The 17303-nt window shown below is 37.5% G+C and overlaps 1 protein-coding gene across 3 annotated transcripts; it reads right to left on the bottom strand.

The window, feature by feature from the left end:
• Window positions 1-384: 384 nt before the first annotated feature.
• Window positions 385-15553, bottom strand: LOC117416318 (zinc finger and BTB domain-containing protein 44-like). 3 transcript variants are annotated; one of them, XM_034027437.3, is made up of 6 exons: window positions 15214-15553; window positions 8294-9355; window positions 7286-7370; window positions 6376-6527; window positions 4683-4983; window positions 385-3729 (listed from the first exon to the last, which is right to left on the bottom strand). In XM_034027437.3, the coding sequence occupies exons 2-6, from the start codon at window positions 9312-9314 to the stop codon at window positions 3432-3434; spliced, it is 1857 nt and encodes a 618-aa protein (XP_033883328.2). In that variant the 5' UTR covers window positions 9315-9355; window positions 15214-15553; the 3' UTR covers window positions 385-3431. The 3 variants fall into 3 exon arrangements, with proteins under 3 accessions (XP_033883328.2, XP_033883329.2, XP_033883330.2); XM_034027438.3 differs by having other exon boundaries at window positions 15219-15553; XM_034027439.3 differs by having other exon boundaries at window positions 3587-3729; window positions 4900-4983.
• Between the last annotated feature and the right edge of the window lie 1750 nt (window positions 15554-17303).

Below are 17303 nucleotides of genomic sequence, written 5' to 3'. Positions count from 1 at the left end.
CAATGCATACAATTATTTACCATTAGAGCTCTTTCAATCACAGATAAGGTTATATAGCAAAGCCTTGAAACTTGACACACAGACAAGAGAGGTTGAACTGTAATTCAGAGTTAATATTAGTGTAATAACCAATAAATCATATTAGTCAAGTTCTAGACGGAAGGCAGACTTTATCATGGCTTGAGGTTCATTCTATATAGTTTGCAACATTACAATGCTGTACAATCTATGCAAACAAAAGCATGTGGAGACTTGCACCTGTATGTGTGCATATTATGAAGATTTCGACAGCTTTAACCCTGTCCAAGATTCTAGAACTACTTTGATTGGGAATTTGCAATGTTTTATTGTTTTATAAAAATCAAAGCGACCAATTAGGATTTGTATATACTTTTTTTTATTATTTACAATTGTAACTTGTTTGTACAAAACTTTCCCATACAATATACTCACAAATTCAGAACACACTGGTTGACTACGCAAGTTAAGGATTCTTCCAATGAAATGGTTAGTAAAATGAAACAAAAATATATAGATTTCAAATTTTGTGAATCTCTAGAAAACCAGAAAAAAAACTATTTGTTTTTCCTGCACTAAATTGAAATGCTTCTTTGTCAGGAAACCACACAAGTTTATTTTTCGAAATTGTGGAAAATATCACCAGTTGTGTAAAACCGTTTAAATAAACTATAGATAAAATATCAAAAGTCACACGATACAATGTTTTGTTCATCAAATCAAACTATGTTTTAGCTTAATGAAACTATACAGAATATATACATTACAAACATAGTCACAAAGCGAACACTATAAGGCTCAGAGTTGTTTGACCGTTTTCTGGTATTCACATTGATTATAACTTTTAAAATGACATATTTAAATCGAACATTAATTAAAATACAAAAAAAAAGAAAATCACAAAAATATATAGTGACAAAGAGCTAAGCTTTCTGATGAATACTACTAACCAGAGTATAATATATCATATATAAAAAGCATATAATATATCATATTTGTTACTTTGCACACAGATGTATCAGAAGCAACATTTTTTTTAAACAAACAAAAAACATGCCCAATGACATCAGATACCGGCAGATAAAGTAAGATGCAACAATAATAATACAATCTGGCTTGATAAGTTGTTTCTTCTAACCTAAAAAGGAACATTATTCAGTTCAATAGGTGAAGCAGGCACATGCTCTTAGACTACAGAAATGTAAAGGTGTTTAAGCCATTTCTGGGTGACACTCTTTGAAACTTTAACATTCTTTTATATTGATATGATTATCAGCCCGGTGTTTGCATCAATCGTCTGCTATGTACTGCTAGTTCACGTGCAATCACTTTACAACTGATTAAACCAAAAGTGAAACACTACTCGTTATTTTTTTATTATTTTAAAAAAGTGTGTATTGCACATACAGATCTGATATCATTTATTAATGGAAAAACATTCCCATACCATATTGTATCTGCAAAGCAATTTTTAGTATTTTTTTTTTTTTTTTTTATTGGCAAGAAAAATGTAATACATTTCTCCACTCAGTTACATCAAATGAAATCCATTTCATAGCTTTTAATTTAGTCAGACAGTTTAAAAGGCTCTATGTGGACTGATCATCACAAGCTCCAATTTGTGCGTTAAAACAGCCACTTTTTAAAATGTGAGACCCCCGTGAAAAATTAAAGCAGGAGAAAGGAGTGTTTGCAATTGGATTACAGCGTGCCACTGGCTGAGGTCTACAGAACAAAAAGCATGAGGCATGAATGACACAATACTGTAAGAACACACAAAACTTAATGACCTTACATTAACATGTGTAGGAGACTCTAGCACACCTTACCACTGCACCAATGACAAGATACCTGCTCTGAACTCAGCCCTGTAAACATCTGTTTGTTATTAATATGCCTTAAGAGATAAGAACACTAGGGGTCCCCAGCGGCTCATCTAGCACTGCCGTGTGGGGTGCAGGGTGAGCTGTGAGACTGGGTTTGAATACTGTTCCTGCAGGGTTAGGGTGGGAAGTAATCTAGGGCTGGTACAACTCATTGCACGTCAACAACTTGTCAGGCAGGTGGAAACTTCCCAGACTGGGATCAAGGTTACAATTCCCCCACTGGACTAGGGAAATGTTAGGTAAGTGGCTACCAATGACATGTATTAAATAAGTACTGTCCAAATAAAATTCATATTAATTATAATAATAATAATAGAAAAGTCTTGGTTGTGTGTGAGGAAGACACTAAATTAAATACGTTGGCATTGCAATTTAAAAATGCCATAGCTAATAGAGAGACAAATACAGTGTAACTGTAAGAGCTGGGGTGGTTAGGTGTGTATCCTGCTTATTTAAAGAATGTATTGCTAATGACTACCAAGACTACTGAATGCACGTCCATTGACCAAGAGACCACATACAAATTAACACATTGCCCCTATTACTAAAAAAAAAAAAAAAATTATATATATAGACACACACACACGCATACATACATACATACATACATATCAATGGGTAAGCCTGATTATCCATTGATTTTACATTTGTATTTAGTGTTTTGGCTGGTGTTCTTCAGAATTTACTGAAGTACAAATTCCCGGTGCAAAACTGAAATGAATAACTGTAAAATAAAGCAACTGCTAACATAGCAGGGCTCACAGTATCCCACATCTAAGTCACATTGTATCCTGCAGTACAGCTATTGCATGCAATTCTACTAAATCCATTCCAGACATCTTTTCAGTTCACAGATGTCTCTAAGTTATATTGAATGCTGTGGATCCAGAAAGTGCTTGATATTCTGTGCATGACAAATTATTTTCTCTTAGGATATTAAAAGTAGAAACAAATAGAAATACTACACAACAAATACATTTCTTTTTTTTTAAGAGGATTAGTACATTAGAACACATAATATTGAAGTCCAGGTGCCTGCAAAAATAATGATCAGTCAATTTAACCAACACCCAGCTTCTGGCACTAAAACTGTTTTATCAATATTTTATATTTTTCTTTGATAAACTTAAAATACCATAACATGGTTGAGATTCTGAAGGAAACACGCACACACACACACACATCCACAAACATTAAAGCGTCCAGCCCAGCATTCAAACTATTCAAAACAAAAGCAATAAAGAAAATAACACCTAAAAAGTATTTTTATCCAACAGCACAAGAAACCTTATACAAAAATGACACCTTTTTTTAATATGAAAAAAAGGGATGCAGGATCATTATGTTGTTTGTTGAAGTAGGCTCAAAAAGCAATTTTTATTTCCTTAAATATATATATATATATATATATATATATATATATATATATATATATATATATATATATTTATTTTTTTTCCCATTTGCATGATGCCGTCAGAGTCAAAAGAGAACAAATTCAGGCACTTTCCAATTGCAGGGAGGGGACTATTCGATTGTAATAGAAGCCAGCTCTTTCTTTTGAGGGTCCTTTTCTGTTTCCTCAATAGCCTTTGGCTCTTCAGGTAGCTCCTCCTCCTCATCCTCCTCCTCCTCCTCCTCCTTATCTCCCAGTCCACCCAGGCTCGCCAGGGGGAAAGTGCTTTCACAGTTCTGTGTGGACGACACCTGGGATATGACTGGCATTTGGATAGAAGGGTTGCTTTCGAAATGGTGGTCTCCTAACTCATACTGCCCCAACGCCTCCTCCTGTACCTGATTCAGGTAATCTGGGACTAGGAAATCACTAGAAGAGAAGGACACACAGCAGTGAAACATCTCCACATACACAGGTGTTTTAGCTCAGAATACCTTATTGAGTAGATCATTGGTTAATGCAGTATTTTTTGGAGGTCAGAAAACATCTGGAACCCTTTTAAATAAATCGCCTTGCTCACTGATATGAAGAAAGGCAAAGAATAAAAGGTTACATTTGTAGTACAACCAGAGGTTGGTCTCCCTAAAACAAGGCAAGTTCAAAATATGTTTAGACCCGCATCCACTGATAATGTATTGGCTGAACTGCTTTTCATAATTTTCATATACATTTGCATATAAATTCATGTACTTAAGAAAAAAAAAAAAAACATCATTTGTGGCAGGTTTTGCTTGTTTTCCTACAACACTCACTCTGCATTTGGCAAACATAAAGTACATTGAATTATGGTTATTTAATGTTCTGGGAAATAACTAGTTACTTCTTCAGGGCTCAGGTGTCCACAATTCTTAATGATGTCCACATCAGAACGCTGCACACGTACACTTGTCAATTCTATCACTTCATAAACTGCATACAAGCTCTATGGATTGTTAGGCAGCACTGCAGGGCCATGCTACATATTGCACATTAATGAAATAAGGTATACTTTCATTTAAGAATAAATGAATAACAATATTCTTACTTTGATACAATCTACAATACCAAGGCATGTTCATCATTTTTACACATTTCTTAATATCGAAGAGCAGGGGTGAGAACCAGAAGAGCAAACCTTGACGTTTATTTTTTTGGTTTTATTTTTAGAAGTTAGTAAAACCAACGGAAGCCAACCAAAACATTTAAAAAAATTTAGCTAATCTAAACAGACATGCTTGCAAAGTCTTAGTATCCCCTAGAAAAGGGACTCGGATTCCCTTTTAACAAAAACATGTATGTGCAATTGGGGGGTGGATATGGAAGGGGTTTGCTGTGTGCCTCACCTGCTCTGGAAGTAGTTTGCTAGCTCTGACGCTTCATGGTTCAGACTCCTCAGATGTACGATTAAATTTCCAGAGTTGGTGAACATGGCGCCGCACGTTTTGCACTCGTAAATCCTCGGCTTGCGGATAATGTGCCGGGACACCCGCATGTGGTGCTTATATTCACCGAAGGAAGTGAAAGTGGCGCTACATATCTGGCACCGGAAACAGCGTTTACCTTCGTGCTTCAGGCGATGCATCTTTAAGGAGTATGCCCGAGTGAACTTTTTCCCACAGCGATCACACTGGAAAGGTTTAATGCCTAAAAATTAAGGACAAAAAAAAAAAGTGAAATGACGGATAGGGAACTTACATAGGGAATGCCTATATAACTTCTTGGGTATAACAAAAAGCCCTTTTAATACAAGTACGATAAACGGATATTGCCTGAACATTTTGAAAGTCTTTTTGCAGTTGTTAACATAGAATAACATATTTTTAATTATTAATGAAACAGTACTGAAATGTCAGGCTGTACCATTTTACTGACTTCAATGATCATCTTTCTGGCTTTTGTTTTTAAAGGTTTTTCATCAGTCAGACAAAACAGCTGCGTTTACCCCATTCAGCCAATGCATCTGAACCATGGTCTCAGCAGAACATCTTTGACTGCAGCTGATCTACATTTTACCCTTACTTTGCTCTCTGCCCTTATATACCCTACAGAAGATGAAATGGACGAATTAGAGCCATTACCTTTGGTGGTCTTGAGAAGCTGTAAATAGTTTCACCAGAACTAATTTCTAAACAGATGTCGGAACAAATTGACTACATATTTTATTTTGAACTGTGATCTAACATGCAGTAACAATGGAATAGTGCATTAGCTAACAGTTCCAAAGATACAAAGGATTATTACAATACTGTTTATTAATTCTTTTTTTTTTTCTTGTCAACACCCCTATACTCTGACGCACAGCTGCTGTAGCTGGGAGGGCAGCGATTACAGCTACAGAGTTATCAGAACTCATATTAGTCAGCAATGGCTCTCCAAAGGCTAATACCCGAGAGAAAACAGCTGCCATTGTTTTTAGACTCAGGTTGAGCACTTCACCTATGGCACCCCTCCAAGTAAGAAGGGCCTCAATACAGCACACAAGATGACTTTGTTCATGAATTCTGCCTTGGCATTTGACATAATCAGACATTCAGCTATGGCTTTGTGTAGTTCTTGCTCACATGCTCCACCAGTTTGTTTTTCTAGTTTGCTCAGTACAGCACACTGTACAGCTACTGCCTAGGGTTATATTTATGTTTTCAGGTGCATGCTGAAGTCTCTACTTGTTGGGCAACATTCACATTCAGCCAGCAATTAAAAGGCATCAGTTCCTTCTCCAAGGCTGTCATGCCTTGAAGTGCAAACTTGTGCATACAAGAATAATAGGATGTGTTGCGTTGGTAGACTGGGACACTGAGCCCCCTTTGAGCCCTGTGTGATCAATCACCCCGCAATGAGAATGCATTACTAGCAGAGACAGAATAACCTACACGCTGCTCATTAAGAATGGTTACCAGCACAGCTATCTGGGAAGCAGAAACACAGCATTAGATTCTGCTGATTCATCTATATCTGCTGCACCAAATCACTGCTTTAACAATCAGATATGCTGTGGCACATTTAAGAGGTTTATATTTAACCCCACAATATACATACCAGAGTGGATAAGCATGTGCTGTTTCAAGTTCTGGATGCGTGTAAACCTGACTCCACACGTAGGGCACTGAAAAGGTCTGTCAGGGCCATTTGTGCTAGGTCTCGTAGATGGGGTTATATACAGGTGATAGGGATACTGTACACTTTCGAGCCTGTCAAATCAAAGCAATTCAATACAATGTTAACATTTTACTTTATAGGTGTTCCTCCTTTCTTCATAAGTCTGAAATGCTAGAATAAAACTAATACATATCAAAGAGAACCCACATATACACAAATTGCTCAGGGCACAACACTCTGAATAAATGGTCTTGCAAGCCTACCAGGTTTGGTATCCTATCACCTCCAGGTACTTCACAACACGATGAAGCAACGTCTACAATGTCACAACATTTTTTTTTTTTTTACTGATTTCTAAAGTTTCAAATTTCGTCTGTTTACAGTTCAATTTAGAGGTTAAAATATATAAATATATTCAAAAGGTTGCTTAGCAGCACTTAAATTTACAAATAATGGCTACAGACAGCCATAAAAACTTCTAGCTTAAAAGATTCCAAAATGTCCTACTTCTGACAAGCAGAAACACCAGCAGTGAGCCAAGCTCACATGGCCCCTTGAGTGTATGCAAAGCCTACTTTATAACCCTAGCACAGCAGCGACTGTAAACCTCAGGCTGCCTCTAATATAACTACTGTTCTTCGTTTTGTGTGTTTTTTTAATTTTTTTTATAAGGGCACACATATATAAGACATTAATTCGAAGGTTCAAGACAAGCAAATGGTGTGGGATAGTTTTATGCCATCCAACTCTCTTTATTGTACCTGGATATCTTCACCGCTTACCACATTCACCCGAAATATGACCTACGACGCCTTCACTATTGAAGGTTCTGGAATTCAGATGCACTTACCTTTCATCATCATCTCCATGGCCTCCAGCATTTGAAGTACTCTGAAGTGACGGTAACCCCTCTGAGACTCCTTCATCGACTGAACCTGTGCCACAGGACGAAGAAAGTGCTTTACACAATGTGCTGGTCTTTACAAATCCAACAGGAACTTCAGTAGTGCCACTTGACTGCATGTACCATTCTTAGTGAATATAAGCAAAGTATATGTTCTGTTTTGCCATATGATATGACAACCTGTCTAATGTGACCAGCAACCACAATCCTCTTACCCAGCAATGGACTCAAACCTGTATTTAAGCACCTTTACACAGGGCTATTGTTATAAGAAAAATATGGTTTTAAATGGCAAGTCCTAAATTTTTTAAACATTTTGTGTGACCTGAGACAGGCAAGCATTCATTACTTTTACAAAGTAATGTTTTGTAAAATTATCTAAATGAATGTTATTAAATTACATACCTCCTTTTGTTCATATTACATCTTCTGGCTTTTACAGTGTATTTAAGACATACATAAATTACAGGAAAGCATGTCAGAGATAGAAAATTAATAAGTTATGGGCCCTATTAGACTGTCCTTTGAGTGGTCTCTTAATACAGGTTTGGCAGTACTACTTTTGCATCCCAGGCGGTTTATATTTTCTGACAAAACCCCTTCACAGACCGCCATCCATAACTGGTTTAAAACAGAATAAATGCAGTACATTTACAGAAAATAAAGATGATCAGAATAGAACCGAGTGACACATATTAGGGTAAACTGTCATTTACGTTAGTTATTTTGTCAAGTACAGCAATTCAGGGTTTTGGCCAAATCCAACAAAAAATTGTATATAGTCAATTGGCCATCCGCATTAAAGCTGTAGTCCCTGGTTTAACTTACAGCAGTTATGTTAGAGATTTTAATATTTCATAGTCCGAGATTATGTACTGTACAGGTGAATGTAGGAACTCACATCAAATGCACAAACTGCAGAGGGAACATGAACCTAAATGCCTAAATACATACCAATCGAGGAAGACTGTGGGCTAATTAAAAGATCTTCATGGACTTGCTCACTTCCTGGCACAGTCTGCTGATCGCTCAGCGAACTCTGTGAAGCACTGACTGGCTGAGAGACTTCCTCGGGCACTTCTTCATCACTTAGTCTCTCAACCTTCACATGGACGTCCTCCTCGGCCACCAGTGGGGAAATGGCTTTTGTGCCCTCACAGCTCAGATATTCATCCAGCCTTCTGGTCACATCTGATGGACCAGGCTGTTCCAAGCTCCTGGGGCTCTCAGCCTGCTTGGGTTTCTCTGACTGGAACCTCCTATCAATCCCAAAGGGGAAAGTCCAAGGAAAAGCCAACGATGAGTCCATAGGATGGGACTGCGTCTCTGTGAAGGAGGTTGTAGCGTTTTGAATCTGAGGGGAAGTGTTTTGCATACTGCATTTAAGGGGGCTCTCGGGCGACATCATGATGTAGCTTTTGCGTTTTCTGCGAGACTCCCGGCATACGGGTATGGTTCTCTCTATAACGCTGCACTCAGAGGAGACTGGGGACACGCTGCCATCCTGGGGAGTGAAGGTGCAGTTTGTGGAGTTCTCCGGGGCAGACTCCTGTGGCTTCTCCTGCTGTGTGTTGTTCGCACTGTTCCAAAGGATACTTGATTTCATGAACTCTGAACAGGTACTGGCTACAGTAAACATCTGCATGTAGCTGGCAGCTGCCAGAACATCAATGATGTTCTCTGTGTTTAAAGTGAGGGTAGACGTGTAGGCGTACTCCAGTAGTGGCGTGAAGCCACTCACTGTCACATGATTCAAGTCCAGGACGCATTTATCCTCCTCTTGTAGTTTGCCCACGAGTTTGGTGCGGAAGAATTCACTGCAGGACGCCAGGACGACCTTGTGTGCCATGAAGACTTTGTCTTGGACACGGATGGTGACGTCACAGAAATGCCCCTCGTTCCGCAGCATGTTCAGCTTGCCCAGCATCTCCTGGCTGTGGGTGGGAGAACTATGGGTAAATGTTTTGACACCCATCTCTCTAGACTTCCAGCAGCAGTCCAAAAGGAGCAGCTAGCCTGCAAAAAAAAAAAAAAAAAAAAAGAAAAAAAACATATATATAAATAATCAAAATTTGAAATTAATTTAAAATCTGAAGAGTTTCTTTATTTATTGTAAGTTAATAAAAACAACATTCACAAGTTTTATGGGGTGGGGGGGCTGACTAAACAAATCCATCAGCATTACCTTGTGGCATTTGGTTTCATTTTTAGTTTTGTTTTTTCAAGAACATAAATCAAATGATTTCATACGATTGGTTATGAGTAATGCATCTTAGCTCAATTAGTCTACTATTTTGTACTCCAGGAATCGAAAGTGAATACTCTAATCATGTAAAAGACAAAGTCAAATTATATATATATATATATACACACACACACACACACACACACAGAAATATTTATGAATTGACAGTCTTTGAATAGGCAAAATAGTAGTTGACACAGAGATGATCTTGCGTGGCACTTACGTAAACAGAGAGAATGTAGCATGCAAAACATACTGTAGGTCCTAAATATTTGACTAAAACAGTTTTTCATTTACACAAACCAAAAATGTATTCAATACTTCAGGTATGAAATTGTAAAGAAAGGAAGTGGTTGTTTTAAAGACTCAGTCATGAAATGAAGTCAGTTCTGTTGTGGTTACAGTGGCTATGTTGCTCTTCATCTCCAAGTAAGCTACATGACATGAGAGGTCCTATGATTTCAAACAATTCCCAAGAGTGATTTTTACTGCTCCAGGACACTAATTAAGAGAAATGCAATACCGCAATATTGAGATAGACACACACACACACACCATACCATGCCATAGCACAGTTGTGTTCTGATGATAACGGTGCTCTATACAGGTGTGCTAATGTGGTTTAATGAACAGCACCTTGTAAAATTGCAGATTAATAGCAATGCGACACACTGATTACCTACAGAAAGCTGTGCAATGCAGTAACGAAAGGAACAGCTGGACGACTGAGGCTGGCATCATGCCTGACATTTACAACTCAAAAGCCTTTTCAGCTCAGGATTCATTTCAAGTCTGCCTTCCTTTGGCTGGATCTTATGTCGAAACACAAAGCAGACAAGCCACTGCATTGCTTGTTAAGGCAGTCTGGTTAAAGAATAAAATGATACTGTGCCTAATTTAACTTGGTAACTGAAATAAAAATTAAAACTATGACCTAAAACTTTTAAAGACAGAATTACATGGAAGAAAATGTTCTTGGGAAAGTTATGCGTTACAAGGTAATTATCTAATTATTTGCATTACACTTTTGTTTACAAAGGCAAATATATTCCACAGTCCTATTACTCATTAAGAGACATCTAGCAATGGCCACTCAACTAGGATCCTGAATAATACCATTAGTGATAATATATTCATTATTTTCAAGTGGGGATAATTATCCACAGAAAAGCCCACAACTTGGGCTTTATTTCAATGCTGTATCACAAATACGTATCCCTTGAAACCATATTTTATTGATCAGAGAACAAAATGTAATTACATTAAAATAGATTAACTCTGCAAAACAAAGCATAGAGGAAAACAAATACCACAGGGCCTTTGCAGACCAACATAGTCACACAGAATGTGGTCCAGTGGTTAAAGAAAAGGGCTTGTAACCAGGAGGTCCCCGGTTCAATCCCACCTCAGCCACTGGCTCATTGTGTGACCCTGAGCAAGTCACTTAACCTCCTTGTGCTCCGTCTTTCGGGTGAGACGTAATTGTAAGTGACTCTGCAGCTGATGCATAGTTCACACACCCTAGTCTTTGTAAGTTGCCTTGGATAAAGGTGTCTGCTAAATAAACAAACAATAATAATATAATAATAATACAATAACACTGGCCCACCCACCTTAAAAAACACCCAAAAGTAAAATGCCCATTTTAACATACCGCTTGCAATGGGTTAATTTCTTGGCTGTAAAGATCCATGGTCTTCAGTAATTAAGTATGCTTACTGTCTATAAGGCATTAAAACTTGTTCTGCTGACAGAACTGCACAGCACTGTAAAATCTTACATGAAAGCACTATGCTTTGTAATTTTTGTGTTTACACAGAAAGACAGCCAGAAGGCTGACAGGTTTGCTAACTTTAAAACACACACTAACGCAGAGAACCATCTCCTGTTTTGCATGGTCGCTGTCACTCAAAGTGTCATTTTTAAGTGCTGACCAAGTCGACTTAAAGCTGAAAACAATCAACCCACTGTTACAGGTTACAAATCTCAAGTGTGGTAATATTCTAAAGTACGCCAGTGAAACCAGGTGAAAGGGATGACTGCTAGGTGGCAAGGGAGAGTGTGTTCATAATAAATCATATTTGTACTTGTCACATTTACCATTCTACAAGGTTTACAGAACATCTGTGTAAAGAAAGTGTGCCAGCCCTGGTTGGCAGGCTGCTGAAAGTACCCATCTTCAACTTTTAGATAATTGATGTCTCAGTAAAGCTGCCCTACTGAATACCAGAGTCTTTTTACATGATGGAGTGTGTTCTGCACAGGGTGTTCTTGTCTCTACTCCAAATAAACAAAAAGCACACACATCTTGTATTGCAGTATTTACAGTCGCCCCATCACGACGTTATATTTCAGCCTGTAAACGTTTTGTTAAAACAGATGAATTTCCACTCCCCCCCCGTCTGTCTACAAACATCGAATCAGCAATAAATGAGGTAGCCAACATTGATTTGAATAACTACAGCATCCTCCCAGCCCGGAACTCACTGGAAACATGTTTAAAGTTGTCACATGGGTTGTAAGTTACCAAAAGGAAATTCTGGATTGTGGGACATTGAAGACACCACTGTATATGGTTTCTAGTACTGGTAGAAGGCCTTTATTGTAGGATAAATAAATAAACTTTATTTAAATACTGAATAAACTTTACAAAATGCATGCTAGATATAACTTATTGACAATTTCCTGGACAATGCAATGTGTTGCATGCAAAATTGTGCACAAAGACTAATTCAGTTTGCTGCACCTTTGGGATTTGCATACTAGAGTAGGTCTACATGTGTTACATGTATTGCACCACAATCTTCCACAATTAACAGTAATTTATTTTAATATACCCTAACGCTAAAAACATTTTACTGACCTCTTACAACTGGTCTTGAATAGTGTTCTGCGATACCTCATTTAGGGTGCATCGATATCATACCATGCACAGTATCATGATATTTGATACTATCACAATACTTTGGATCTTATGTCCATTACATGTTAAAAGGCTGCCAAATTCCTTTTTTTGCAAATACAAAGTGCATAAGAGGCTAATACACAGTTAATAATGCGACAGCATGGTGGAATGCTTGCTGTTTAAATCTTTCCAGTTCCAGTGTATTCAAAGGTTGTTGCCACCGACTATAACATTCAAATAAAACTGGTAATAAAGCACAACACTTAGTGTAAAACATACCATTTTCTTTATTTCTTACATATAAAAAGAGATATCTTTCAGACAGCTTCTTCAAATTACATTTACCCCAATTACAAGGAATCTCTAATTCTTATATATAACAAAATAACACAGAACGACTTTTTTTATAAGTAGGCCAGATGTTTTACATACAGGGGTATCTTAGAAGTGCTCTAAAAACGTGAGCAAGAAATGAAAAAATGAAGCACTGCTGTTGAAGCTGATTCACATGGATACTTCAAAAAATGGCTTGATGAGGTTCTTGCTTCGATCAATAAACAACCAAATGAGCAAGATGGCCCAAATGGACCAAAGTTTTTTTTATATATATTTTTAGGATGATATCAAATTTGTCCGCAATTATAAAGCAAAAAAGCATTTTAAGCATTTGTTTCCCCCTTACAGTCTACGAGAAAAAAAGACAAATCTACAGCAGCTGAGCCGCAGCCTGTCTGTTTGCGGTAAGCGTACGCCTAAGGAAAAAAAAGTGGGTTCTGAGCTATCTATACCAGACCTCAGTGCTCTCTGCAGCAACTCGCTTCTTGTGCAACCAACCATCCACGGGTACCGAGATAAAAATGGTCTGATTGCCAGTGATAATCTAATAGTAGATGTGACAAAAACTGAATGAACAAAGAAAAAAAAAAAAACATTTAAATAACATAAAATATTACATTTTAAAATGCAACTCTGATTTCCAGGTATTTCTCTCACTTAAAAACAATCGACTCCTAAACATGCTCTTCCCTGCTGACAGAGTTCTCAATCTACAGCAGCAGCTGTCTAAGTGCGTATTCTAACATTACATAGCCTCAGTACATTTTTTTTTGAGTCAGACTGGCAAGTATCCTGTTTGTCAGACAGTCAGTTTTGTTCCACATGAAGCATGCATCAGCAGATGCTGTGGGACCCCCAGGACTCATTCCTGGTAATGTATATATTTTTCATCTTCTACCAAACTTCTTTATAGGCAATCATATGATGGTACTACAGTACATTCAGTTTTGCTTTCTTTCTGTGAAACAGAACACTTTACATTCTCCCCATTTCCCTCGTGAATTAAGGAATCTATTCCCACAGCAATAAAAAAATGCAAGGATAACACTAGGGAACGAAAGACAAGAATTATTCATTAATAATATGAAACTATTTCATTCATACCTTCCACAAAAAAAATTATGCAATGGATGCAAGGACCACACAAAGATTTTGCAAGACTCTGAACTAAAAGGATTATGCAAATGTTGTGCAAGAAATTCGTGAAATCCTTCATAATGCCAAGTTGCATGGTTCCTGCATTAAATTAGCATATCTTGCATGCTCCTTGTAATTCATTAGAATGGGGTTAATTTGCTGTTCAAGAACAATATTAGCAGAGAAAAGCTGAAACAAGGCTACACAATATACAATGGTACAAGCGAAGAAAGGATGAGAATGTCAAATGACATTTACATAATCTAGTAGTTCTCAGAGAGAAAATGAGATGGTTCTGATGAGCTGGTGTTTGCTGGAAAAATTTCACTAAAAGGCTGAGGGACAAATACCTGTTGAGTCAAATCATAAAAACACCCACACTCCATATATATCTCGATGGCTTAAATTCCACACTGTACCATAAAAATGACTAATAATAATAATAATAATAATAATAATAATAATAATAATAATAATAGGGCAATGACCAAAAAGAAAAAATCAGCTGTGCCACAAAACCAACCATACCATCCACACCATTCACTCAAGCAATATTAACTGTCTTGATAACAACGCTGCAGTTATCTAAATTGCCAGCTCAAATAAAGTAGTATCAAATAAGTACAATCAATGCAGCAGAGTATCGAATCAACAGCAGGGTATTCACGCGTTACTCTGCAGCACGTCATTACACTGGCAGCTCCCAGTCTCATCCACGTTTGTTTGGAGGGGAGGTTATAATCGTTCCCCTCCACAGCTGATCGTTTACATATTTAAGTCTGAAATGGTTACTGACTCGCTTAACTCCGCTAATATTATTTAAACATCCGTGTCTTGCACGAAAGTGTTGTTTTATAGTGTTCCTGAACAACGCAAAAGACACATGACAGTGTGACACCGCGCAATTGTTTACACGCTACAGGTCCATGCTTGGTGACGATGTGACTGAAAAGCATTCATAGTAATGGCAGGGAGTCGCATAGTAAACATCATAAATATTCAAATTGGCTGAATCACAACGGGTAGGTTCACATTGTAAGGTCTACTTAACACAAATGTTCAATTCTAGTTAAATGCGGGCAGTACGTTTAACTATAAAAACTGCAAACCAAAGTTGATCAAAATTGCGTCACGCGTTGTTTTCTCTATTTACCTACGTGCAACTGTTTAGCCATACGCTTCATACCGCTATAATAACAAAATAAAATAAAACTCACATTATGATCCAAACAGTTGTAATAATTACTGTACCTTACGCAAAAGAAAGAAAAACGATCCGGCCTGCTGTACCGCTGGAAGCCTCGGTATTGCAGAAGGGTGTTTGGCCGTGATAAACACACCAGCACCGGGCTTGTGGGACACAGACGGCGGGCTGCTTTCCTTTGCTTATTAAACACCCATTTCTAAGCCGAATTTGGCGTCCGGCATATTATTTAGTTTTCTGGCTTCTTGTTTATAAACATGTACGTGTGGTTGGTAATTTTTTTTCCCGGTTTATTGGAAATGTTTGAAAGTTTGTAGTAGCCCTTTACGCTCCTTCCTGTTTTCTCTCTTTGTTCCCTCTGCAGATATTTTTGCACTTTATTTTCCCCCAGAATGCACCGCGTAGCCTGTACTGTAGAAAAAGGCCCCTGCTGTAACACTACAAAACTCAGCTACGTGTAACTAGATGCAATTAAACAAAATACGTGATACAATATATTTAAATAATGATAAAGCTTTGCCTTTTGAGTTCAAATTCTCCAGATAATGCAACTATCATCCACCAGACCCAAAGATTTAGTCGCCTTCTTAATTCGCATAACACCACCTAACTCACAAAATCAGTGCTTTTCAAAAAAACATACTTTTTTTTTTTCATCAGTTCTGAAGACTATGAAACATTTTCCATGGCTGAGTTTGTTTTCATGCGTAATATGTATACCTATTGTACAAAGACAGTTATAATTTGTAGTATAAATATTTTGGAGGTTTTGGTCGTGCTTGGGACTGCCCGCAGTACATTTTAGAATGCCAACAAGTTCCAATATTGAATTTTGTTGTACAAAAAAAAAGTAAGTAGCTTCAAATTGCATTTCTATTTGTTTTTCCTGTTCCCAAGGTGCAATAAGAAACATTGAGAATGATTAGAAACATCATTAAAGATAAATAAACAATCTAAGAAGATGAAACCTGCTCTTTAAGACGTGTCTTTCATTGTAGGCCTTTAATTGGTACTGTATACCCAGATTGGTTTATAACAAGGTTCAGTAAGAAACACTTTATTAACCCTTTATAGATGATGAATACATAGTATATAAACTATGAACACACATGTTATACATGTTTATAAAGCACCTTATTATGAATGCTTTATAAGGTCTGCTATAGATCTGAATACACTACACTGCAATACACTACACTGCAATACACTACACTACACTGCACATGTGTCACTTGAAGATACATAGCAGAAAACACTGCACTTAAAGTTAACATTGGTACAGTACCTAAACCAGAAAGTACTGTTCTTACAAGGTAAGTATTACTTTATTATTATTATTATTATTATTTATTTCTTAGCAGACGCCCTTATCCAGGGCGACTTACAATTGTTACAAGATATCACATTATTTTTACATACAATTACCCATTTATACAGTTGGGTTTTTACTGGAGCAATCTAGGTAAAGTACCTTGCTCAAGGGTACAGCAGCAGTGTCACCCACCAGGGATTGAACCCACAACCCTCTGGTTAAGAGTCCAGAGCCCTAACCACTACTCCACACTGCTGCCACTACTTGCAAGTAGTTAATACGATACACAGAACAGAATTTCCTGTTCTTAAAGGTACCAGGGAGTACCAATGAGGCATTAGACTGTTACAAAAACACACAAAAAACAGATCTGCTACAACATACTTATTAAATCTTTGCACACAAGCCAAAGCAATCAAGGAAAGTATGCTGGTGTTTGGAACTGAAAATTCCTCAATGAGAAAGTGTCCTTTCCCAATTACTGCTCATTCATTTTGTTTACGGTTGATTGCGTAGTGGTGCATACCATTCACTTGAGAACACTGCTTCTGTCCTTAGAAAGTAAAAGATGACCTGGAGTCAGTCAGTTTTCTTTAGAGCTGACTTGAAAAAGCATCTGTCTTGGAAGGCTGTATTTGGGAATAGGAAATGAAGTGTGTTCCTTGGTAATGGTGACAGAGACATAGAGTATGTTGTCACACAGAAGGTATGGACTGGCCTTCTGTTCATTAGTACTATGAGGCTGAATATGGCTCCTTGTCTTGTCGTTTTCAAAGTTACTCCAGTCTAATTAATAATAATAAAATAAACAGAACAAAACTACTT

Source organism: Acipenser ruthenus, chromosome 39 (genome assembly GCF_902713425.1).
Source record: "Acipenser ruthenus chromosome 39, fAciRut3.2 maternal haplotype, whole genome shotgun sequence".
Lineage (NCBI taxonomy): Eukaryota > Metazoa > Chordata > Actinopteri > Acipenseriformes > Acipenseridae > Acipenser > Acipenser ruthenus.
Note: the sequence above shows the minus strand (reverse complement) of the source record. Positions and strands in the feature narration are given on the sequence as shown.

Bases quoted from the DNA above. Each gene is read 5' to 3' on its own strand.
- LOC117416318 (XM_034027437.3), bottom strand. From the start codon at position 9,314: ATGGGTGTCAAAACATTTACCCATAGTTCTCCCACCCACAGCCAGGAG. The intron at 7,371-8,293 runs GTATGTATTTAG...CCTGTGGCACAG, and splicing joins CCCACAGTCTTCCTCGATTG to GTTCAGTCGATGAAGGAGTC. The intron at 3,730-4,682 runs GTGAGGCACACA...CTTCTCTTCTAG, and splicing joins GCAAACTACTTCCAGAGCAG to TGATTTCCTAGTCCCAGATT.